Source organism: Hippopotamus amphibius, chromosome 3 (assembly GCF_030028045.1).
Source record: "Hippopotamus amphibius kiboko isolate mHipAmp2 chromosome 3, mHipAmp2.hap2, whole genome shotgun sequence".
Classification (NCBI taxonomy): Eukaryota; Metazoa; Chordata; class Mammalia; order Artiodactyla; family Hippopotamidae; genus Hippopotamus; species Hippopotamus amphibius.
Genome location: NC_080188.1, coordinates 194375959 through 194402419, shown reverse-complemented (window position 1 = coordinate 194402419; position 26461 = coordinate 194375959). Strand labels below are relative to the sequence as shown.

Below are 26461 nucleotides of genomic sequence, written 5' to 3'. Positions count from 1 at the left end.
TTTCTTATTTAAAAATGAATTATGTTATGGTCAGATAGTGTTTTCTACATGACTTCCATTACTGGAGTTTGTTGAGATTTATTTTACGGTTTAAAATAAGTCCTGTTATAAATCTTCCACAAGTTCTGAGAATGATTGTGTATATGATATTTGCTCGTGTGGGACTGTGTTCTGTATAGATTCAGTCACGAGATCCAGTTTGTCAGATGTATTGTTCAAATCTTTAATTGAATATTTTTTGAGTTTGATCCATCAAATTATTAATTTAGGGTTGACAAAGCACCACACTTTGTGAATTTGTCCAATGTTCTATATGTTGATGCTGTGATAGATTGGATTGACTAATATTTAACATTAATAGTCGATTGACATATCTTTTTAAATCTATTTACTTTGTCCTATGTTCTAGGAGCATCTGCTATAAACAGCAAGTATTTATTATTATGAATAATTATAAATTATTTATACTTTTATTATAATTATATATTATATTGATATAGATCATATTATCATAAATTATTATATTTATTATCATAATCATCATTATTACAGATCATATGCTATACCTCTCATTAGCAAAGTTGGTCCATTTATATTTATTTTTATTACAATAGTAAGGTATATGATTTATTTTACTATCTTTTATTTATTTTCTCTACTTACATTCCTCTAACCTCTACAAACACCATAATCCACATTGATTTTAAGCATCATTTTAGGTGATAACTGTTCCAAATTCTGAGAGCCAAAGACTTTCCATACACATGATAGCAGTGTGTTCAAAATCTTTACTTGAGGTATGGCAATTGATTAAATGGGTTCTGGGGTCCCTAATAGCTCCAAAAGGTTTCAGGTTATAGCAAGGTAACTGGAATCCCTTCCAAAAATTATTAGGAATCTGAATGCTTACTGTATCTGAATGCCCCAAGGCATGCCAGAGCTAGCAGAGTTTCTTCTTTCCTTTTATCTTGTCCTTTTCAATATGTTTAGAGTATTTTCTTTGGAAACTCAAGATCACTGATTTTCACAGCCATAGAACTTGGTTGGCTTGGAAACTTCCAGGTTTGGTGTCGTTTTATTAACAAATACCCTATTATTTCATCATATTGTCATATATTTTGGCTTTTTCCCTCCTATAAAGTGATTATTTAGCAAATGCTTATATTTTCGCTGTTCTTTTTCTATTTTATAAACATGCTCCATATCAGATATAGAAATTGAGGATGGATGTATTTTCGAATCTGAATGTATATTCATATAAAGGATTTTATGATGTGTCAAAATGCTATTCTTCTTTCTGCCATTCATTTTTATGTCCTTAGGGTTCTTGATAAGGCAACATCCTTGATAAGAAAAAAAGAGAGAGAAGGGGGGTTGAAATAAGACTAATTTTGGGTCAAGTATTTATTATAATCTTAGCCCGTCAATATTTCATGTAATTTGTCTTTGTTTTAATGAGGTACTGATAAAAGCAAGTAACCATCCTTGGTAAATTATACCACCAATTTATTCTTTTTTAAAGTTCAATGTCATTAACTACACTAGCACCATGTTTTACATTTTTTTTTCCTAAGTTACCTATTCCTTTTTCTCTTAGAAATGGGAAATGCAAGATACAGTAAAAATTTAAATAGCATATACATTTTTCCACTCTAATTTTCACCACAACAAAAAAATAAAAAATAAAAAAGTTTTCCGTCTTTCTGTGTCTTATGCATGTTTTTTTCCTAGAATGTTTTCAAGTATCTAAAAAAATGTCCTTATGTATCTCATATAGCTCATTCTTTATAATCACTAGAAGAGTATCACACGCACTTTGCCATAAGTCACTTCAAAATATTCTTAGGTGAACATAGAGTATAATTCCCATTTTATAATGTATCTTCAAAGGGGGGAAAATTCTGACCCAATAAAATGAATTCCGTTATTGCATTCTTTTAATATTTTTCTAAAAAAAGAACGGGATTGTTTTTCCATTGATCAGGTAGTAGAGAATGTATTTCTAAAATTGCTATATGAGAAAACACTTCAGAAAAAACTTCCAAATTCTTATATAGAAATAAGTTCCTGAAAATGATACCATAATTTAATCACTGCTATTAACATGCTCCTCCCTTGGCAGAAAGTTTGTACAACTGGGTTTCCCATCGTTATTACTTACACACGAACCTCTACTGGGAAATGGGAGAAAAAGTGATTTTCTTTTATCTCAGAACATATAAGTTAGTTTTTGCACATTTAGATATCACTCATACAAATTGATTTATTTACCCGATTGCCAAAGAGTCACAAATAGCAAACAGTGCTCTGACTTTAGACCACTCAGAAAATCTTGTTGAATTAGTACTTCTAGGAGTTGGCTTGGTTAAAAAAAATAAAGAAAATGTGATTCTTTCCCTTTATAATGACCATGAAGTAGGAGTGTTGTAGAACCTAATATTTCTGAAATTTATAACATAGTGAATCTCAATCGGAACAGAATAACAATCTGAACAGAAAAAAATAGTTTCAGGCACAAGCCTCTTCTTACCTTTCTCTTTGAATACATCTTGGGTAATTTAATTGCCCTCTGTCACATAGCACTCTGAGTTCAGCTCCAATCACAGAAAACTCAGTTGTGTAAGTATCTCTCTTACAAAGAAACTCAATATACTCGCCGTGGAAAATATATGGCCTATTGTCAAAAGTCCATTTCAGGAGTAAATTATTATCTTGCATTGTATCAAAAGATAATGTGCAAGGCTCTGAAAAAATTTAAAAAAGAAAACTTTCTTAGTATCTCTCTGTATTAATAGGAGCCACTGTATCGCTTCCTCATAATGACCTTAAAGTTTCCAGGCATTAGAACAGTAAATAAGTTAGTTAGAATTAATATTCAAGTCAGAAAATATGTTCAAAGCTCACAGAAAACAGTCTGCCATTAATCTCTGTTGCCCTGAATTTAGGAAAAGGATATGTCCTGCCAGTTGCTGAGCTTTAAGCCATTAAGATTTTCAAAGATAGAAAGCAAAAAAAAAAAAAAGATGTTTTTTAAAAAATATTGATAGTTAATAATAGACATTGAAGTAGTGTTCTTTTTCCTTTTCCTTGTTCAGAAAATACAAATAAAACACCCATGAGATAAACCATTGCTTGTTAGATAGATAATATTTTATGGAAATGTAGAAACAACCTAGATTTTTGACACTGATTCATATTTTATGACCTGATGCATACAGTCTATCCAAAGTAATAGACAGTTTCTTCTCTTTCAAATTTCAGTTATTAAGGATTATCAAGATTGGATTGAGATGCTTTAAATTTTAAGCATTGACAGCGTTATTGTGTACTTCTCCTTCTGCATTAAAACAAAACAAAGTAGAAACTTAAGAGAAGTACTAAGATACCCAACAAATGTCTCTGGTTTCTTTTTCATGATTAAAAACATTGGTATTCTTAAAATATCAAATATCAAATCATGTCAGAAAATGGGGCTGCTTGTGTTCTTATTTGTCCCCTGGATGACTTAGCACTAAGCAGTTGCTTCTGAGATAAATAAAAATGTCCAGAGTAGCTCACAGAGCATATGAATTATATAACTGACACACCAAAATACTTCTTTATTCAGTCATTCTCAACAAGTGAAGGCCTATGTATCAGACGTCATCCTAGAAATGCTATAGATAGAAAAAATGACAGGAATTATTAGAAAGAGTTTAATAGGATCTTTATAGTCACTGCAAAATAGTTTTGAAAATGAGGTCAAATGGTAATATTGTTTAGAATGTTCTACAAAACCTGCAATTCATATTAAAACAAGTTCAAAATGGATTCACGGATCTTCTGCTCTCAGCCACGACAGAGTAGCCTATATCACATCAGCACTTCCACTAAGAACTAGAAAACCTGAAAACAGATACAAAGCAAGTGTTTTAAGGAATCAGAGAATTTCCAAGGCAGGCAGTACTTGAGAGGTAAGGTCCTGGTAAAAGCCCATTCAGAGGAGTTTTACATTCTGTCCCATTCTTCCCTTGGGGTTTTGTTGATTCTCAGCAGGACTGAGAGATTAGATAGAGACAGGCCAGCAACAAACACAGAGCTGGAAGAGCTGCTGGAAATCCCACAGGGTTTGGGTCAGCCAAGACAGCCAGGACTTGAGGGGTCAGAGCCCAGGGAGATGGGAGGTCAGAGGAAATGACCTTGATGCTCTGTCCTGGCTTTTCCAGGGGGCATCTGCCTGTTCTTGATTGTGCAGAGAGAGGATGAGGAGCTCAGCATGAAGTGCATGAAGAGCCACAGTGAGCACGTGGCCATCTCCCAGGAATATCAGAGCCAGGCAGGAAGGGGAACCTTGGTATACACACCAAACTCTAGTGAAGAATCCTGCAGGGTACATTCTGTGAGCAGGGCCAAACAAAGTTCTGAAAATAAGCTTAGAGAAGGCTTTGTCTCTAACTGAATGGAGAACAAATTCCCCTACACCATCAGCCAGAAGATGGGATGAGTATTGTCTAGAATAAGATGGCATCACTGTCTCAAGCTCCTAAAATTATCCACACATAATATATAATATTCAATCAATTGTTAACAGAAATGGCAAGAAATAGAGCTAGAAAATAATTATAGGCTTACAGGTGATCCAGATATTGGAGTTTGCAGATAAGGACTTAAAGATAAATAATTGTGACTAACACAGTCAAGAAATAGAAGTTAAGATGGAGTCTTTCATCAGACAATTCAAATCTGCAAATGTATATATGTATATATATACACACATACACAAAGTGGATATTCTAGAAATAGAAAAGATAATAGCTGAAATTGAGAACTCAGCATATGAATTTAAAGCAGATTATAAACATCTAAAGAGAGGATTCATGAACTGGAAAATATATCAGCAGAAAATTACCAAACCGAAACAAAGAGAAGATAAAAGCAGAGAAAATATTGATTTTAAGAGACAGGGGTCACAGGAAAAGATGTAATATGTGTTATATGGAATCATAGAAATAGTGAGAAGAGAAAATGTTAAAAATATTTGAAAAGACATTAGCCAAACATTTCCAAAACCTATGAAAGATATCAAGCCACAGATTCAAGAAGTTCTACCAACTAGGAGAATAAAATGCACAAAGAAACCAATATCTAGGTCCAAAATAAATAACCCATTGAGAAGGCAAAGAGAATCTCAAAAACAGCAGAGTAAAAGATACTTGCTTTCAAAGAAGTACCTTTAAAATGGCTTTTGATTACTTAACAAAAATTGCAAAAACCAGAAAATGATGAAATGACAACCTTAAAGTACCAAAAGAAAATAAGGGACAGACTAGAATTCTATATCAGGCAAAATATTCTTCAAAGGTGAAAAAATAAAGAGATTTGCAGACAAACACAAACTGAGAAAATAATAAAGAAATAATTGTTTTCAGGCATACAGAAAACTATCCCAATCAGAAAGAGAGGAAAAAACAGGAAAAGATAAGGAACAAATTATTGATAAATATGTGGGTAAATCTACAAGAATATTGTTGGACAACATAATCTTAATATATCTTTGAGACTTAAATTATATGTACAATGAAAATGCAAGACACAGTAATACAAAAAGTGGGAAGAGTAAATAGAGTTAAAGTGTTCTGGGTCCTAGAGAAATGGTAAGAGTATGAACTTATATTCAGTTGTAATAAGGCAACTTTGCATTATAAAGTCTCTATGATAACAGCTAAAGGGAGCCTAGAGGAATGTATAACCAATAAGTTATGAGAGAGTAAAGTGGTATATAACAAAAAAATTGATTTGTCATGAGAAGGCAAAAAAAAACAAAAAAAACAAAAGAGAGAGAGAAAGCAGAATACAGAATAGTTGGGATATATATCGAGTATAGTAAGATGGTAGCTATAAACCCAAAAATATCAGTAATCGCATTAATATGTAAATGGACTAAATAATCCATTATAAAGGAGACGATTATCAGACTGAATAAGTATATTTCAACATATACTTAACAACTATATATTGCTTGTAGACACACACTAAAAGTAAGAACCCAGAAAGTTGAAAGTTAAAGGAAGAAAAAATGTACACCTTATAAATACTTGGCAAATGCCAGCCAATACAGCAAAAGTGGATTTTAAGGCAAAACCAAACAAAAACGAAGCATTATTGTAGGAAAAGGAGGACTCAAATTATACAGATTCAATGTGCTTCAATCTGTGTGCACGTAATAAAACAGCATCAAAATACATAAGCAAAAATTGACAGAACTAAAATGAGAAGTATTTTTAAATGTACCAAGTGAGAGAATTTAACACACTTCTTTTGGTAAGTAGTAGTAAACAAACACAAATCAGGACATATATATGAATGAACTTAACATGAAAAACAAAATTCAATTCTATAGACATGTATGCAACAAAGTGAACTCAACAAAGACAAAGTTAATTTATTTTAAGTACAAAGAATGTTTACCTAAAACAAATATATGCTGGTAATAGACCAAATATCAGTGAATTTTAAAGAACAGATATAACTCAAAATATATCTCAATGGATTTAAATTAGAAATCAACAACCAAAAGAAAACTAGAAAATCCTCCAATGTTTAGAACTTAAAAACTAAACTTCTAAATAACTCAGAGTGCATAGAAGATATCAAAATGGATATTATAAATTGTTAACTAAATGATGGTAAAAATCAAAAATATAAAAATGTGTGGGATGAAGTTGAAGTTGTGTTCAATGGAAACTGTAGATCCTTAAATTCATTTATAAGGAAAAACATAAAGGCTGAAAAGTATTACTCTAATTATACATCTAAACAAGCTAGGAAAAGAATAATAAAAAGAATCCAAGAAAGTAGAAAGGAAATAATAAAGGCAAGAATATAAATTAATGCAATAGTAAGCAACATTTGATGAAAGGATCAAAAAATGCAGATATTGGTTGTTTGAAAGGACTAGTAAAATTTATAGACCATAGCAAGATATGTCGAGAAAGAGATACATCTTCATAGCAGTAATAACAAAGGATGATCACTAAAGGCATTAAAAAGAGCATAAAAGGATGTCCTGAATGCTACGTTAACAAATTTGACAATTTAGATACAGTGGACAAATTCTTACAAACCACTTCCTACTGAAACTGAGAGAAGAAATAAGAACCTAATATCTATTAAACAAATTGAGGCTGTCATTAAAATCTTTCCTCAAAGAAAACTCAAGGCCCATATGGCATTTCTGATGAATTCTTACAATTATTAAGGAAGAAATAGTACCAGTCTTAGACGAAATCCAGAGAACTGATAAAGAGGGAACACTTTCCAACTCATTTGTATGAGGTTAGCAGACAACTGACACAAAACCCAAAAGGAAAATAACAAACTAATCTCTCTCATGAAAATAGATGCAAAAATCCTAATTCAACAGTGTATGAAAAGCATAATTCATCACAACCATGTGGGTTTCTTTACAGAAATACGATCACGCTTTAACATTGAAAAAGAAGCAATGTAATTCTAAGGGAAAAAAAAACAAAGGTAATAAACATATGATTGTTTCAACAGATATTGCCAAAATTAAACTCACTGAAGGTTTTTTAAACTCTTAGCAAAATAGAAATAGGTGGTTTCTATATCTTTAATTTGATTTTTTAAAGTATTTGTAATGCCATATTTAAGCATGAATTACTGAAAGATTTAGTTATGAGATTGGAACACAAAGTTACACACCACTTCTTCTACTCAGCATTGTACTGAAGTCCGAGACAGTAAAATAAGAAGATAACGTCAGATATAAACACAAAGAACTATTTTCTTTTTATTTAAAAATATGCTCTTTTGTGACTCCTGAGAATCTTGGGAGATATTGTTACTTCTATTAGGTTGCCTCGTCAACAAGGCATTAACTTGCTTCATCTTCTACATTGAGGGGCCTTTCCTATATCTGTTTCCCTCTGTCCTCATGTTTTCTAGCAGCACCAATAACACTGAAGGACCACCGTTAGCCTTGCTACCCACACCGCACGGCTTATCCATCCTATAGGTCCTACCAACTCGGTACCTCATGTATGGTTTGTACTTAAAAAGTACTTGTTAGAACGAGCTGGAATCTAGGTATTTATGATCTAGAGCAAAGAGTAGAAACCAGTAATTAAATAGGCACACTAATAACAACACAAGTGCAAAAATTGTTTTATATTAATACATCAACTCAAAGAGAAGAGAAAGTGAAAAATATTCAATAAATAGAGACATATGTGGCAGTACATACCCAAACACAATGGTGGTGTAGTCCACACTCCCTCTAAACAATAGGACTCCCTAGACCCTTGTAGGAAATGGTGCTCAAAACATCTGTATTCCACTGAGGAACCGTTTTCATAGGTGCCTAGGGTTGAACTCTTAATAACTCCATTTTTAATAAGTGGTGGAGATGCGCACGTTCTTTTAGATTCTGAAAAAATAATAAAGTCTACAATGAATTGCTATGATAAGGCAGCCAAGTGCTTTGATAATTGTTACAGAAATAAAGCAAGATATTTCATGTAAAAGCATTTTTAAGACAATTCTTAAGTATCTTTTAAATGTTGAAAGCATTTCTGCAATAACTTCAACATAAAATGTATGGCTGCAATTAGAATCTCATAATATTAAATACACATTTAAAACTAGCAACCTATTAACAATTGTGGTTTTCCTTTTCCCCTTTCTGTCTGCCAAAAGATCCGTCTTGAAGCCATGCTTTCTGTATGCGTTCTCTTCCTTTTTCCTTATAAAAAGCAGCAGTTGCATGCCCTAGGAGTACACAAGATCTCTCACTTCACCCCAAGCCCTCTTCTGAGACCACGCTCCCCTGCACTCCCTGAGGGGAGCGATGTTTTACAGGGTTGCTGATTGCTCACAGGAGGGTGACCCATCCTCTGAAAGTCTGGTGATACGTACAAAATCTCATGATTTCTCCCTTTATAAAATTGACTTACGGAATTAAAAGATGTCAGCATAGTCATCCTATTTAAGGGTATGTGCTGATTGGAAATGGATCAGCTCAGTCCCAGTTTTATAGGTTAGACGACGAGGGTGGTGGATTGTTTAGGGTCTTATCCTTTGCAACCATATTGATCTCCTGTGACATTGGTCACCTGAGAAATTGTCAGGAAGCACTACTGTTTTACCTTTTCTAATACATGAAGGATATTGCACTTCTCCCCTGTTGCACTGCACCGATAACTCAGAGAGTGTGGATGACGGAGAGAGGTCATATCCTTGTTTACATACAAAATCTATTAAATCTCCGTGTAAGATCTTTCCTTCATAATTCCACTTCATCTCTAGGTTATTTCTGCTCATGGCATCCACGTTAACACTACATGGCTCTGTAAAACAAAGGCTCTTTTTAATTTTTCACTCATCCCAAAGGTAGGAAAGTGATACATTTTTACAATAAAAATTATGACAGGCATCAAAAGCAATATTTTATATTTACCATTTATCATTATTGAAGCTCTTCACATACATACATAATAACGAACACACTTTATTGCTATCAAATGAATTTATACATTTTGTATTATCTTTGTTATATCATAAATGTAAACCACTTAATTTGAAACATTAAAAATATTGTTTAGGGCCACCAACCACTTAGATTCATCATAATTTCCTTCCTATAAAATAAAAACCTTCAAATAGAAAATGTATGTATTGTGCAATATTTATGGGACACTTACCACTTGATATTGTTGGTGAATAAAACAAAGATCCCTGCCCTCATGGAGATGACCTTCTAACTGGGAGAAATGCACACACAATAAACAATAAATGTTATAAACACGTGGATTTTATAATTTGTGGCCATCTTTAAACTACACATAATACGTGAGGTAGGAAAACGACTAGTGGAGGGGTGGGGGAAGGGGGTTGTGCTTCTAGGTAAGGTGGCTGGGACAGGCTTAAGTGAGAAGTAATCCGTGCACAGACTTGAAGAAGGTTAAGGAGTGAATTTTCCGAGGGAGGGGCGTTCCAGGCAGAGGGAACCACCTTGAGGTGAAAGCACACCTGGCTTGTCTGGGGAGGAGTAAGGAGACCAGGCTGGCTGAAGTAGGATGAGGGCAGGCAAGGCCAGCAGGGGGAGGTTGAGAGGGTCATGATATCTGGAATAATTCGCAGATGGGAAATTCTGCTCCTTACCACGCCGTCTTTCCCATTTGTAGCCAGAGTACATTCAGTTCCTCGGGGTAAGTGAGATGGACAAAGCTCTCGCCTCTTGCCCTGATAAGTGACCTTCACTCAGTATTTGCTTTAGGCCGTCAGCACCAAGCCTAAAGGTCGTCAGGCAACTGTTCCAGGTAGACAGTAATAGGTTTCTTTAAACCTTGCTGTTCTCTGTAGGGCTGTTTCATTACTAGCTTTCCTTTACAATTTCAGTCCAGTCTCTGTCCTCAGAGATGACTGTACTTCCGTTCAACGTGATAGCAATCACATCATCAAAAACTTAATATCAAAATCATTTATGAAAATATGAGAGCAATAGAAAAACCACAGGTGAAGATGTATCTGAATGTGAATGTGAACAGCAAACTAAGAATGACTTGAAGGAGAGAAACCGCAAAGCAGGTGTTGAAAGAGCCTTAAAACTTAAATTTATGTATATTGAAAACACTATAAATAAAAGGAAAAGGAAAACAAAAAACAGTTGCAATGTACATGACCGTCAAATGGATAATATAATTTACATAGATGAAACTGTTATGAGCATGGAAAAATTGCTAAACTGTGAACAATCAGTTCATTGAAAAAACACCTGTGGCCACTAGAAATTTGAAAAATGCCAATTGTTTAATATCCAAATAAATCCAATTAAAAGTAACTTTAATTGCTTAATTAACAAAATGTAAAGATTAAAATATTCAAGTTCATAAAGATTAAGAAACTTCATTAATTCACTGATGCTAGGGTCATAAATCAGAATAAACTTTATGAAGAACAACTTGGCAATTAACAGAATTAACAGAAATTTAATTAAAATTCCAGATCTCTTTGATCCAGAAACTCCTCTTTGGATAATCTGAAAACAAAAACAAAACATGTGAAGTAAATAGAATTCCTTTTATTATATTAAAAAATAAAGATTATTTACATGTGGAAATATTTAGTACAAAATATACTGTGTGAAATATAACAATGTTGAAAGCACACTAAATAGCCCTCAAAAAGTAATTAGTTACATTTTGCCATATCTGCATTGTGTTGTGCACACCATGCTCACAATACAGTTTAAGTGAAAGAAACAAGATTCAGAGCCTCTTCGTGATAGCGTACATTTTTTATGAAACTGTATGTTGGAAGTGGGTGTAGAAAAAGGTGTGGAAGACCATTCTCTAAGTCACTGACAGCATTTGTTTCCAGCAAGGTTACCAATACTTTCTGTTTTCTTCTATACGTTTATTAACTTTTTTGTAGATAACAATGATTTGCTTTTGTAGATTAAAGGGCTAATATTTTTAACTCAATGTCTTTTTTAACATAGGGAGTCATGCAATTATCTATTTGTAAAAGTCACAGTGTAAGAAGTTCTTTGCAACTCTAGTGACCAGGTACATTACTTTTAAATATAACTCTGACTCGTAAAGTTAAAAAATGAGGCAAATCTATAGGCTTGAAATGAGAGGTGAATAATGTTTCCCAAGGTAATTTCAATTTAGGTAATTATTTAGATAGCTGCCTCAGTTTTCTACTTGAAAACATTAATGTTAATTGATCCATGCCTTAATCCAAAATATATTTAGAGTAACTACGAACACGTTTTTATCTGCTCAACAAGATGAAACAAAGGTGAAGAAATGATGGCAAAGAAAGCTGTTAACAACATGCTCTACCAAGGAAAGAACCAGATTGGCTATTCTTCTGTCCAAATGACATTCTGAGGACAATAGGGGAGACACTGAAGACTATGAGCAACAAGGGGAGATTCCAGTTAGGAGAAGGACAACACAAACGTAACCAGACAGAAAAGCATGATTATGCTTGATGCCACTGAAATGGACACTTAAACATGGTTAAAATGGTAAAGTTTTGTTGTTATTATGCTACCGCATTTAAAAAAATGCAGTGGAGTAAGAATTAGTATAGCCCTAAACCCTAAGATACTAGGGATTTTTTTCTGCTGACAGAAATGATAAGGTAAAAACACCTGAAGAATAAAAGATTTATACAAAGCTCTCTTTTCCATGCTATAAAACATTATATGAAAATCACGTAAGAAGATGAACATAAGGATAAAACAAATTCTCTGTGCCCTGCTATAAGCCAGTAACTTCCAGGGACGTAAGGTAAAAAACAACATTGTACCCTTAAAAATTGCTAAAAGAGTGGGTCTTAAATGCTCTGATCAGAACAACCCCCCAAATTACGTGAGGTGAAGGATGTGTAAACTAACCTTACTGTGGTCCTAACTTCACAGTGTATTTGTGTATCAAATCATCACACTGTACACCTTAAACTTACACACTGTTACCTGTCAAGTGTATCCCAATAAGGTGGGAAAAAGGTCTTTTTAATTCAACGTGTCCTCTGTCTTACCTAAGCAAACAGGTGGGGATGACCATCTTCCTTGTGCACAGTGAGCCGTTTTTGCTCCTCTCAGTAAGTAGTATTCACTGCATCTATATTCCACCGAGGAGCCTGTTGGGTAGCTTGCCAGTACCCCACCAACAACAGCCCCGTTTATTACAGCAGGTGGAGGGTTACAGTTCTCAGTATTTTCTAAGAAAAGAGGTTACTTTAAAATTAATATGAACTTATAACAACATAAGGATGTAATACAGTTGCCCAGACAATAGAACTTCAATATTTGTACTCTGTAATTTAGGACAATTGATTGCTAAATGCACCAGAAGTGAGAGAAACATTATTCAGCTAAGTATTGTTAACATTTACTAAGCAAAACTAAACAGCAAATGTTTTACTGAAGAACAGGTATGTGTATTTTTCACTTTTCTTGCTCATGAAGGAATCATGCTATAGGTATTCTCAAAATGTATAGAAAGGTCAACAGTGTTCTTTAACCTAATGAATTTGGTCCATTCTAAAACTGCCTTCCATCATTATCCATTTTTATCTTTTCTTTCTCATCCCTCTTCATCTCAGATCTCAATCAACCCATGGATGAAAATTTCCATTTTTCTCTCTGTCTTTAGAGTCTTTCTCCTACTCTGCTAATTTCTCTAGCAACTTTGATAGTTTTTCTCTTAACACAATAGATATCCTGGGTAAACATGTCTGTGGAGGTCTCTCCAGGACCTGATCAAGAAGTGAGGAGGATGACAGGATGGGTAGCAGCCAGGAGTGGTACCCTGGTTGTGTCCTTCAGTAAAATGAAAGACCCGGTCAGTATACATGGTCAGAGAGTGGAGGGCTCAGAATGACCAGATGCAAAAGTGCTATTATCAGGATATGAAAAACTCGTTTGTTTCCCAGTTCTTTATATTATATTAAATTCTACAGAGCTCCGTATGTTCAGGAAAAATAGAGCAAGCGCTGTATCTGTGTGTTTCAAACTCCTCTAGGTAATGGACTGTCGCTATATGCGTGGATTAAAGAGAACGGAATATTTTATACACTAGGCTTAGCTCTGGTTGTGAAATGTGCACACATACCGACACACTCAGGGGGAAGGGTCCAGTTTCCACGTTTACAAGTTATTTCTTCTGGTCCGCGGAGGTGATACCCTTTTTCACACGTGTATGTCACTTTATCCCCATTGTAATAGACCTTGGAAGATGGGTTTGCTCCACCATTCTCAACCAAGGGTGGGTCCTCACAGGTCATCCTCTGCTTTTCTTCTGAAAAGGGACAAGTTAAAGAGAAGAGACCATTTAGCTCCACACGCATGCAGGTTTGGTTTTAGGGAAAGCTTATTTGAGATGCTCCTAACCAACGCATTTGGGAGGTTCTGTCCACTTTCCATTTTCACAGCGTATCTCTTCTGATCCCTGTATCTCAAAGTTAAGTTCACATTCTATACGAACTGTTTCTCCATGACGGTAAGTGGTTGAGTACGTCTGAATTTTGGAGTTCAGAGGCAGAGGGGGAGGAGGACATCGATTTCTTCTTCCTTATGGAAAAACATCAGTATGTTTAGTCATACAATTACCAAAAAATAATAGCTAGGATTTCATAAGCACTTTCATTGTGCTAAGGACCCCAAGAAGTCTGGCAGACAGACTGGGGTCATCCCCTGGATCCCCAACATCCTGATGCTCACTTCCTTGAGTCACGCCCCTTGCCAAGAGCAGGAACTGGGGCTTGCTTCTAAGCAACGAGCACAGCCAAGGGGATGGGATGTATGTGACTGTGTTTAAACACAGCCACGGGACAGATGTGTGTGATCACACGCACACATACTGATGCAACACACTATTGTAAGGCCACTCGTGCCGAGTGACTCTCTTTCCCTGCTCATCTGGAGGAGACGCAAGCTGCTTCATCGTGAGCTTCCAAACGGGCCACAGGGAAGGGGGCACGGGGCTGCCTCCAGGGCGCAGCCAGGAGGAGACAGAAGCCTTCTGCTCAGCGGCCGCCAGGCTCCGAATGCTGCCAGAAACCAGTGAACTTGAAAGCAGGCTCTTCCCCAGTGCAGCCCCAGGTGACACTGCAGTCCCACCTGGCACCCTGACTGCAGCTTTGTTGGACACAGAACCAGGTCAGCTACCCCCGGAACTCTGACCCACAGAGACCGTGAAAGAGCACAGGTGTGCGGTTTCAAGCTGCTGAGTTCGTGCCAATAGAAAACTAAAAGAGCCAGCACTTTACATGCATCATCTCCTTTAATCTTAACTTGGTTAAGTGGGGACTATTACACCTCCCATATTATAGACAAAGAAACTGAAACTTACGAAGTAAGTAAATTATTAGTAAGAGGTGGATCTGTTCCTGCATCGTGTCTATCTGAATTAAAATCTCCTGCTCTTAACTATTCTAAAATACTATTTTAATTTCTGCCATGACAAATTGCGACAATGGAGTGGCTTAAAATAGCACACCTTTATTCCTTACATTTCCGGAAGCCAAAGTCCAGAGTCGGTTTCACTGGGCTGAAATCAAGGTGTGAGGAGCTGCATGCCTTCTGGAGGCTTTGGGAGAGAAGCAGCTTCTTCGCCTCTGCAAGCTTCCGGGGGCTGCCTGCACTCCGGCTTATGACCTCTCCCTTTTTTACGCCAACCTTTGCTTCCGATGTCACATCTCATACTTGATCTTCTGTGGTCAATCTCCCTCTTCCTCTTTCCTCTCTCTTATGATGTTGGTGTTTACATTTGGGGCCCACATGGCCCCAAATGGGCCACCAGCATCTGACTAATTTGAGGCAGGGGGGAGTGTGGAATAGGTGATACGTAGGTAGGTCTGCCATTTCGTTTTGAAATAATATGCTACGGGTAATTTGCTAAAAATCTTCCTCTCTGCTGTTAGACCAGGGCTGTTGGGTACCACTGGATAATTTTAAAAAAATATTTGTAATAACAATATTAAAGTCACTGTTGAGTGCATTTAGAGAAAGATGACAGTTCCAGGAAATCCCATTGCATAACTCTGATGACCCGTCTTTCACTCCTCCCAGCAACTGTTTCAAATCTTCACTACTCTCCTCCAAGTTTTACTTTTCTGTCTTTCTCCTGCCTGTTAATAATGTCACTGTTTTCTACCTTACAGAGAAAATAGAGGCTATCAAGCCCTTTACCTCTCCCCACCCCTCCCAAGCCTCAAACTCCTACTTATCTTTTAAGGCCCAGTTCAGAAATTAGCCATCACCTCTGTAAACGCTGTCCCACACCATATCAGTCAGAACCTTTAATGTTTGTTCGAACACCTTATACCCTGACTTTGTTATACCATTTGTCACACTGTATCAATGACTCTTCTATATCTGTTTCCTCTGTTAGACCAGGACCTCCTTCATGTAACATTGCAGGTGTGATTACATAACTATCGAATTGATGTCTCCTGATGGGTAATCACACCACCTGCTTGAACACAGCCAGGGATACACATGTAACCATAGACATCCTATTTGACTGGGGCTCTTACTAGATGACCTCAGTTTTGATTTTCACTCTGGGTAACATTCTGCTGCTTTTTCTGCTCTTTACCCCACTATTTTGAAGACTGCATTTTCACATTAGGAAATGTGGCCAGGTAATATGAAAGTACGTTCACAAAGCTGCCGCCTTGGCACAATAGGATCTAGTTAATTCCCAACAAGAAAAATTATTCATTACAATAAGGAATTTAAAATTTATAATAGATTTTTAAAAATATATTTAAAAGATATATCCACTCCACAAGCTAACAAAAATTAAGATTTCTTCATATTAACTGTATTAAAGATTGCTGAAAGTAGCACTGATTTAGAAGACAATATTTATTTTTAAAAATAGCACGCGGGAGAAGACAGATACCATCAGAGACGTCTTTTTCACAGAAATTAAAGCTGATTCAGACATGATATTTTATTTGTGTGAGTATGAAATTTTAAAAGTTACCTTCACAGACAGGAGAATCTGGATACCAACCAAAGTTATAGCACTGAATTAGATCAGATCCACTTAGATAATAATTTTTATGACAGAAAAACTGAACTACATCTCCGTCTTCATAGGTTTGCTTTACAGGATGAAAATAACCATTTTCTATTAATCTTAAAGAAGAGCATTTTAATTCTAAAAATGAAAGAACAAATAAAAAACAAAGAAGTGTTATTTTTCCTGCTAGGACAAAATTCACTTACCACTTACATGCCATATCTGAATTAGAAATCAGCAACTTGGCCATATTTTGTTATCCATAGTCAAAGCTTGTCAATTTACATATTTATTAAATATCATTAAGCTTATTTTAAGTATTTGAGCTAAAAGGATTTTCCCTCTTTGAGAGCTTGAAATGATGAAAGCCCACTTGTCAACATCATTAAAACCAGAAGCAAAAAAATATGAAAAAAAGAACACAATTAGCATAACACCTTGTACCCATTTCTGCGAGGGAGTTTTCAATGTGAAAGCAGTTATCTTCAAAGTGAGAACCTACTGGTGCATTGTGGGGTGAGGGTCCATCCATGCGGGTGACACTCCACCTCTTCCGTCCTCTTCCCGGAAGCTGTGTAGTACCCAGAGGCACACTCATATTGTACTTTGTCCTTCACTTTGAATGTCTTCTGTGCTGTGGAATAATTTCCATGATGTAATTCAGGGGCCAAACATGTTTCTAAAAAAAACAAAGAAAAATTAATTATTTGTTTTACAAACTTCTTCCCTAAACCTAGAATATTAAAAGGAAATCTCAAGAAGTATTTTTACTGAATCTTAACAATATGACAGAATCAACTCTTGGCAAAATTGAAAAATAATCATAGTTTGCCTTTGTCTCTCGATTCCCTTTCTTCATGCACCCTGCATCCTAACTCTACCTGTCTTCCATCCTTAAAAGTCTACTCTAGTGTATTTGGCCAGAGACTACAATCCAACAAAAGGCTTGTGCAGTAACAATTTTTTGATAATGTCCCATCTGTGTATTTGTATAATTTAAATAGCTAACACCACACTAACTAGATACATATATTCAAATGATTGGGTTATTTTTAAGTTTATCTGATATTGGTTTGCAATATAATGTGCATTATTTCAAATTCTTCTCTAATGAAGGAAATAATTTATGTACATTGCAATAAAAGGTTCATTAAGTTTCTTTCCTTTTATCCCACTCTAATTCTTTTTTTACTATAGAAAGTAGGAACTGCTGGAGTAGGTGCTGGGAGTTGGGAACCCTTGCCTTAAGGAAACACCTAGCATTGAGGGAAACAATGTAATAACTTCCTGCATCAGGAGATACAATAAGAAATCAATTATATTTAAATAATAATGCCTACCAATATAAGAAAGCACTGAACTCACAGCTCTTAGCTTGAGATTTAGGAGAGGAGTCTTAAACACGTACCGTGTTCCTTGCTACAGGCTGGCTGAGAAGACCATCCACCTGCGAGGCACTGAACCACTTCTTCATCCTGCCCGGCTCTGGTTTTGTACCCAGACGCACAATGATAACGCATGTTTTCTTGAATTTTATAAGATAATTTTGTATCAAAGATGTAACCGTTCCTCAGGTCAGGCTTAAGGCATTTTTCTGTGGGGAAAAACATACTTCTTTTCTAAACTGATGAAATTAAGCTTGTTCTTTACTAGGTTGTAAAACTAACAATGCAAAAGTTTAGCATTATTCTTGGAATTTTAAGGAGAGAGAAAAAATTTTCATGCCACAATTCCTTAATTTAATTTAATTTTGGAAATATTCCACATGTTCTGCATCAAATTTCTTTAAAAGTTGGTTCAATTTGACCCTGAAGTTCTTGATATGTACTAACTTTGGTTCTCACAATCATCCTCACCCCTACCTCATCTGCTTTAGAAAATGTATCTAGAGATCTTCCTCTAACTCATTGTCATTAATGGAAAATAGAAGGGATTTCTTTTGGGTTTACTTCCTAATATTTTTGAGTCCACTGCATTTGATAATTTTTAACTTCATGTAACTAAAGCACATATACCTACTCTATGGATCCATAAATAATCCTGCAGACAACTTCATGTGAAAACTGTTGGCAAGCACTTTATGAAGATTATCTCATCGAAGCAGCATGATTCCCATTTTATAGATGAGAGAGTCCGGCTCAGAATGTACAAGCCACTTCCCGGTGGGGGAGTGGGATTCTCAGGCAGCGGTCTGGCTGCAGAGGGTGTGTCTCAACCCTGACACTGCAGTGGAACCCTGTGTCATCCTCTCCTGGGTCCTACTTCACTGCTCTCACATCAGCGCACCAAAGATGTTTAATTTACTTTTATGCTCTAGTTATGAATGAGATGTATTTATTAGAGTTAATCCATGGTCCGTGTTGATACTAAAAGTGCAACGTGTACGTTGATGCTCTGTGCTCAAGTCATGGAGTGGATAATTATCCCAAATGGATGGGTTTACTGGACATATGGACCACCATAAACACCATACCCACTTCTAAATGAAACTGACTCAACCAAAGCCCCTTACTCTGCAAAACCGAGCTTGGGGAATGCATCAATCAAGAGAGGTCACCTGACCCCATGGAACCCAGCTGACAGTTTGACTCTAGTGTAGCCTGACATGAAATATTGAGAGGAGCCGGTCAGATTTCCTTTCCACAAATTTGAACTCAAATTTCAGAAAAACACATTTTTCAATGGACATTATGTGAGAAGAAGTTGTCATACAAAGGAGAGCCTTTCAAATGATAAAATGCTAGAGTAACAACCTCACATATACTTCCTAAGGCCAATGTTGAGCACTTTTCTGTCTCCTGAACAATTCTCTGTATAAGTCCCTTCCTTAAAGTACCTCAATGGTGTCTCTGTTCCTTGCAATGTGAATCATCCTTTTGCTCTTCAGAATTATTAGAGACAGATAAGGAAGATAATGTTTTAATGAGAAAACATGATTTATAGAATTTCAGAATATGCTTTCGGTTTGTAAAAAAAGGCAGTGGGCCGGTAATTTTGTTCTTATCTACCAAAGGGTTTAGACACTGACATATTTTAGGGAATGCTAGTTTTACAAGCTCATCTATTACCGTGTTATCACATGACATCAACCCCGACACCGACTTACTGAAGCACCGTGGTTCTGGGGACCAGCCTGCTGCCGTACACGTGGTCCGGGCCTCTTGTTTCCCACTTTCAGTTGTATAACCAGCCAAGCAGGAAAATAACAGATGTTGGTTTATGCTCGTTGGAAAGTAATAACTTTCAAAAGTATAGTAATATTGGGCAATCCTTCCATTTTCCACACGAGGAAAACCACAGGGTTTCTCTGCAATGAGTAAATATCAAGCTGAACACTGAAAAACATATTTAAAACCATACAATTTGTGATCGAGTGATAATACATTTTTAAATTCAAAGTGTTTGCAAAGTGTTTAACTAGTACTTATTTTTACGACTTAAAATTTTAAGATACTTTCGTGACAATCCTTTTCAATCAGAGTTCATCTGCTGGCAACCCCAGCACCCAACAGTCGGAATAAACCTGGGCTGGCCACTTCCTCGAGAAGTGCTCTCTAAACAGCACATTATAATAGAAATAGAACACAAGCCATATATGCAATTTCAAAATTTCTAGCAGCCACATTAACCAAAGGAACAGTTGAAATTAATTTTAGTAATAGGTTTTATTTGCCCCAGTATATTAAAAGTATTTTATATTCTTTTTTTCCTACTAGGTCTGAACTCCAGTGTGTGTTTACACCACGGCACATCCCAGTTTGGACTAGCCACATTCCAGTAGCCACGTGAGACTAGTGGCCACCATATTATTGGATAAGAGAGTTCTAGAATAGATAAGGTTCTCCTTAGGATGGGCAGTTACAAGTTTTGAAATAAATGGGTTTTGTTTTGTATTGTCTCTTAAGAAAAAGACAACCAACTGAAAAAATGATTAGAAGACTTGAGCAAGAACTTTACATTAAATGGTCAGAGACCTAGTAAAGAGGACTCAGCTTTATCAGTCATCAGGGAAATGCAAATTTAAATCACCATAAGATAGAACCACACATCCACTGGAATGACTGACCTGGAAGAGACAGACTACCCCAGTGGTTAGAGGACATAGAGAAAAGGGAGCTCAAGACCACGGAAAGTAAGAGCATAAAGTGGTACAAGCTCTCCTGAGAAAACAGTGTGGCAGAATCTGCACAAACCACATTAAAAGCACATCTGTGCACCCACAAGTGTGACAGAGTGTTCCTCGCAACTCCCTGCACGTGGTACCAACTGAAAGCAACCAAATGCCCTTGACGGCAGAGAAGACACACAAGCAGCAGTCTGTGCACACAGGGGCTATGCTACAGCAACGCGGGTGTTGATGCTGATGGTGGATCTCACAGACACACAGTCGTCTCCGCTGTGCCACCTAACTTCCTACTGTGTCCCCTCCTTTCTCCTTCTGCCAACCTCGCCACCTCCCACCTTCCCCACTTGCGCCACAGGCCTCACTCCTGGCAGAAGGAGGCCCCCACCCCAGGCTTCATCCCCCGCCCTCTGACTCATTCAACCAAGCCCCCAGCCACTTCCCCTGGGCCCTTGTCAGCTCACTGGAGAGCTCAGTCACGCACCTGCTCCAGGCCGGATGCCCATCTCTCATCAGATGTGCAGGCGGCCTGTGGATCCACTTGCCTGGACCCCCTCCAGCAGGTGCCAGCGGGGTTCCTACCCCTCAGGAGGACCAGTGGGCTCTGGAAGCTGCCTCGGCGGTCAGACAGAGACAGCCAGAGAGAAACGTAGTAAACCCGGGAAGCGAAGAACTAGCCTCCCCCACACCAGGGTGAAGGCGGGGACTGGCGCGGGTGGTAGAATGTGAAGGATGGGCCCTCGTTCATGTTCTCAGACTGCACCGCCGGAGGGGGCGGTGCCCACAGATCCAGACCCGGACTCGAGGTCCAGCGGGTGGCTGGCGCTTTGTCTTCTCAAGAGTACGGTGCCCTGGCAGCTCGGAGGATGAGCGCGGCCCCTCCTCCTGTCGCATCGGACCCCGACCATCAGGGTGAGGGGCGAGGGTCAACCAGGAACTCAGCAGAGACGGCCGAGAAAAATCAGGCCCCGGCGGTTCTGCCCTCAGTCCCATCAGGAACCGGGGAAACACAGACCTTTACCCAAAGCAGTGGTTGTAGCCAATGGCAGCCTGGCGCCCGTGGCAACTGACCCAGGCGCTGCCCCTGGGCTCAGAGACCCCGGAGGCATCCAGTTCGGACACGCAGGCCAGCGGCCCCTCCCCAGAGGCGGAGCCACCATCGCCCCCCGCACCACCTCCTCCCACCTGCGCTCGCGTTTCCTGATGGGCTCCGCCACGCAGCTGCCGCCGGGGACCTGGGACCCGGGCCTCCGGGGACGCTGCCAGAGCGCGGGGGCCGAAGGCTGACTCGGGGACCTCCAGCAGAGCCAGAGCCTGGACGCTCGTGCTGCGGTCCTGCTTGGTGGGCGCCCGGGTGCCCCGAGCATCCCCTCTTTGTACGAGGCGGGGGGGGGGGGGGGTCCTCCTGCGGCGCCGGGCAGACTGCACGGCTCTTCCCTCGGCCCCGCCAGCGGCCACAGGCGGAGCCAGTCCCCGTCTCCATCAGTTTACAGAGCTTGGCCGGTAACAGTGTTTCAGGCCAGCCGCCAACCCGAGAAAGGCCAGAGGACAGTCTTGGGGTCCAGAGAGCAGTGTGACGGCGAGGGGAAGAGCCAGCCCGGAGCTTCCAAAGACACAGCAGGGGAGGCGAGGCGGCCGTGCTGCGCGGCTGTCCCTGACTTATCGCGCAGGAGGTCAAGCCCGGCAGCCAAGGGCATCCGTGCAGGAAAACGAACCTCTCCCACCCGGACTGGGCTTCACCCAGAGCTGGCCTCGCGGGAGCCGGTAGATGAGGTGCACACGCCTGTCAGTGAGACAGGGAGAGGGGCGCCTGGAGGCAGCCTCTGGGGCGGGTCCCTTACTCGTGATCCCAGAGCCTCCCGTCTGGACAGCCCAGGGGCCGTGACGGGAGCGCCGGGAAGGATGGGTGCTCGCAGAGTGACGGACGGTCCACAGCGCAGGACCTCCCTGTTCTTTCCTCTCCAGTCCTCTCTCCCACAAGGGGAGAGTCAGGCCTTGGGAGCAGGTGGCAGAGTCAGGGGGAAAGAGCCAAAAATGATGACCCCCAGCGGCAGGAGCAGGTCTACTGTCTGGAGGGCTTTTCCTTTTTGTGGTGGGAAGGCAGGAGGCCCCCTGGATATGAGGGTCCCCCCAGACTCTTCTTTTGGGGGCCTGGCACGTTAATGCGTGGTTCTTTCCCAGGGTCAATGGCTGGGTGGAGGGGCGCTGCACCCCCACCCACCGGCCTCTGCTTGATCCCCTGCTTCAGCAGTTCCCATGCCCCTTCCCCAGGCCTCCCACCAAATAACTAACTTTATTTGCCCTTGGATGGCTTCTGGGGAGGGCGGGGCTGGCCTCAGCCTAGGCTTCACATGCCCTCCTCGGACCTGAGGCAAGGACCAGAATTGAGGCCAAACCCAAAGAACTGTACAGTCTAGAATCATGTCCGTCCTTTCAGGGGTGGGTCACCATTTCAGGAGATGGGTGGTGGAAGGCCCTGACCCTGGCTCTCATCCTCCACAGTACTGTTGCCACATGACCTCTGGAGCCTTCATCTGCTGTAGATGGTCCTCTCCTGCTTCCCCTGTGGTGAGAATGGAGAGGAGGCTGCCACGGGGAAGCCAGTGGCCCAGGCCAGCTCTCCCAGGGCTCCTGCCCTCTTTCTGGGGGGCAGGGGCTTGGCAGCACCGGCTTCTGTTCCAGGATGACCCTGGAGAGCATCTCTTTGGAAGCCTCTTCCACCCACCTTGGGCACATCACCCTGGTGCCAGGTAATCCGTGGTCAGAGAAGCCAGGATGGTTATTTGGGGTTTAGTGCTTTAAAAAGGGACATTTAAGAGGCTTCTGGGTGCCAGTTAGTGTTTTATATTTTTGATCTGGGTGCAGTAAAATTTCATAAACATTTACAGAGGGATATCCTATGATTTTTGCATATATTATGTATTCTGTATATGTATTCTGCATATACAATCATGTAGTCTGCATACATTATACTCCAAAGAAACCATTTATTAAAAAAAAAACCTATCCTTATGTTGGAGACCTTAAAATCACAAATACGCTTGAAAGCAGTTCTTGAGCAGCCTGTAGGGGTTATGTTGGGGGGAAGTGGCAGGTGTGTGGAAGACCTGGGCTAATGGGATTATTCTGCCTTCAATGGCTTGGGGACCACAGTCAACTCTCTTGTTGCCCTGAGACATCGAATCATAGCAGTGCCCTCCCAGGGCTGAGGGAACTGAGCAAGGAATTATGCGTAACAGAAACCTTCCAGAGTCTGATGGAAGGGAGGAACAGGTAAAAACACGTGCAGAGGAGGCCCCACCCCTTGAGGATTTTCACCATTTTCCATACCCATACCACCAGGGGTTTACAAAGAAGACTCTTCAGAGCGAGCAGAAACTATAGGCAAAAGTTGATGAATTTGGTTACATCAAAATTGAGCATGTCTTTCCACGAAAAGTAGTGTTGACAAACACAAATATCACATTTTGGAAGAAGGAATTTACGATGTCTAAAACTGACGAATTAAAATGTGTTATCTGCAAAGAGCTCCCACAAACCAGCTCTTTAAGAGGCGGAAAGCAGAGGAAAATGATAATCTGACATAAATCAGGAAACCAAGAAAAAGGAATTTAGACCATAGTCCCACATGGAGGATATATACAGGCTACAGAAATTGTTACAGAGAAATAAGGTAATTACATGACAGCACTCATTTCAGAGTTACTTGAGGTTAGGAGGAAATTAGAGGAAACTACCTGTCCATCCTTAGGAGAGTGGATAAGTAAATATATGAAACTACGTAGCACTTAAGAGCAACAAACTAGATTTAGCAACAGGGAAATATGTTTAAACAGTAGCAAGTAAAATGAAACAATAAGGAGTTAAAATCTATGACAAAGCTTTCATTTATATGTATATAAAACACACAATACTTTACAAAGATATTTGCATATTTAAGGATATATCAAACATTATAGTGGGTCCCAGTTTGGTTCAAGGGGAAATGGATTTCAGGGTTAGGAATGAAGAGGGAAAATGTATAAAGAAACAAAAATGACACCTTTGATAGGCAAGTGATGGTCATATGAAATGAAGAGTATAATTAACTCCATCTTGCCCCCAGGATTCTGGATGGGGGTGGAGGAAGCATGGGAATATGAGGTCATGGTCTCTGTCTTCAGGCAGCTGACATTTGTTTGTGTGAAAGAAGATTATAACCACATAATAATTAGAAAATAAGCTAGAATATTGCAGTGTTTGCATGGTATAGATAATAAGCAATTATATCAGATGTTTTTTCCCTATTTAGAGAGAAAAAGAAAATAAAAGGAAACAATTCACGTAAAAATTATCTTGTAGAATTAAATGTGTAAGATGAATTCTATTTCACTTTCATAATTTTAATTGCAGAGCCTCTTCTGGCAGAAAATTTGTAGTAAACTATTCAACTAAAGGCAATTATATATGACCTGTAGGATATTTTAGTTCAACAAATTCCCTAAGGTGTTTTAAAAGAGTCTTAGGGCTGTGGTTTCCTACTTTGTATACTCCTCTTGCTGATACTTAATGACCCTACAGCACAAGAACATCGTTAACTATTCCTAAACAACCCACACTTGTACATGGCCCACCTCCCTCACACTCATACTAGACAGCCTGGGTAGAAAGATTTCTAACCGTTAGGGCGTCCACAGGTATTGCCTGTCTGGACAGTCCTGATTTACCCCTGTCATCCCATGTGAGTAATAATAAAACCTGCTTTCACTCTCAGAAGTGTTCTCGTTTGCATAATCATTCATACGGTCCTCCTGCTAATCGCTAGGTACTGTCTTCAGTCAAAGAATAAATCAGGATTAAAATCAAGGTGTCGAGTCAATCTTGTTGATGATTTATGGTTATTTCTTTTCAAAATTTCCCACATGCAATCTCTCTCTTTAAGTGCAGATAATTAAAGTTGTACAAGCTATGCAGTGTTAGGAATGGATTTTGGTCTGAAATTAGAATTACGGTCAACTTATGGCTTCCAAATGGTGGTACTGTTAGCCTGTTAGCCTGAACACCCTTTGAAGTATTCAGATCCTGATCTCCTATGCCCTCAAAACTGAAGATGCAAAAGGCTTTTTTTTTTTTTTTGTCTTGTTTTGGTTTTCTAAGCTATATTACTCTAGGAATAGTTTAGTAGTTTTCCTCAACGGAAAAATCTGTCTAAATATTATAACAAATTATATTTATAAGTATCCTATTTATAAAATTGGTACCTAAAAATGAAAAACTATACTGAAAGTTCAAGAGAGATAATGTTAGCATTTCCCTTTATAATTTTTAGAGAATGAAGAATATTAAAAGTTAACTTTACCTTCTGCACTGAGTCCTCCTGAGATGATTAGCATGATAATCAAAGCCAAGCCTCTGGACCTCATCTTCTGTGGTGAGCTTAAAAAAGGTTTTAATCATTCTAAAGTACCAGGGACTCCTCATTAAGTACACAATACGTCTCATGAAAAGAAAGTTAATTATTTACAACATCTAAGTCCTTTTGTAGCAAGCCTTACTATTTGATTTAAAACAGTTTAGAATAATACTAAAAATACACAACTACACTGACAGTCTTTGCATACCACAGTCCAATAAGAACATGATCACCAACAAGGGCAATGGTAACAGCAGAAAAATAAGTAACTCAGGCTGCATAAAACACAGGGTAAATTTTCAACTTTAGTTCCCCATTGTAAGTCCATGGAGTAAAGTTCACTGGTGGCCATTGATTTCTTTACCAACATTGATCAAGTGAAGGGATGAACTTAGGTAG

General features: G+C 38.9%; 1 protein-coding gene across 1 annotated transcript; it reads right to left on the bottom strand.

Moving 5' to 3' along the window:
• Positions 1–569: 569 nt before the first annotated feature.
• Positions 570–26222, bottom strand: F13B (coagulation factor XIII B chain). Its single transcript, XM_057729788.1, has 12 exons — positions 26009–26222; positions 19654–19854; positions 17956–18141; positions 17050–17226; positions 16509–16685; positions 13907–14086; positions 13629–13814; positions 12553–12735; positions 9147–9347; positions 8246–8428; positions 2531–2744; positions 570–1343 (listed from the first exon to the last, which is right to left on the bottom strand). The coding sequence occupies exons 1-12, from the start codon at positions 26070–26072 to the stop codon at positions 1319–1321; spliced, it is 1977 nt and encodes a 658-aa protein (XP_057585771.1). The 5' UTR covers positions 26073–26222; the 3' UTR covers positions 570–1318.
• Positions 26223–26461: the final 239 nt, after the last annotated feature.

Coding starts and splice junctions, on each gene's coding strand:
- F13B (XM_057729788.1), bottom strand. CDS start 26,072: ATGAGGTCCAGAGGCTTGGCTTTGATTATCATGCTAATCATCTCAGGA. Junction 16,686..17,049: donor CCTCACCCCACAATGCACCA/GTAGGTTCTCAC, acceptor TTTCATTTTTAG/AATTAAAATGCTCTTCTTTA. Junction 13,815..13,906: donor AGAACCTCCCAAATGCGTTG/GTTAGGAGCATC, acceptor GTCCCTTTTCAG/AAGAAAAGCAGAGGATGACC.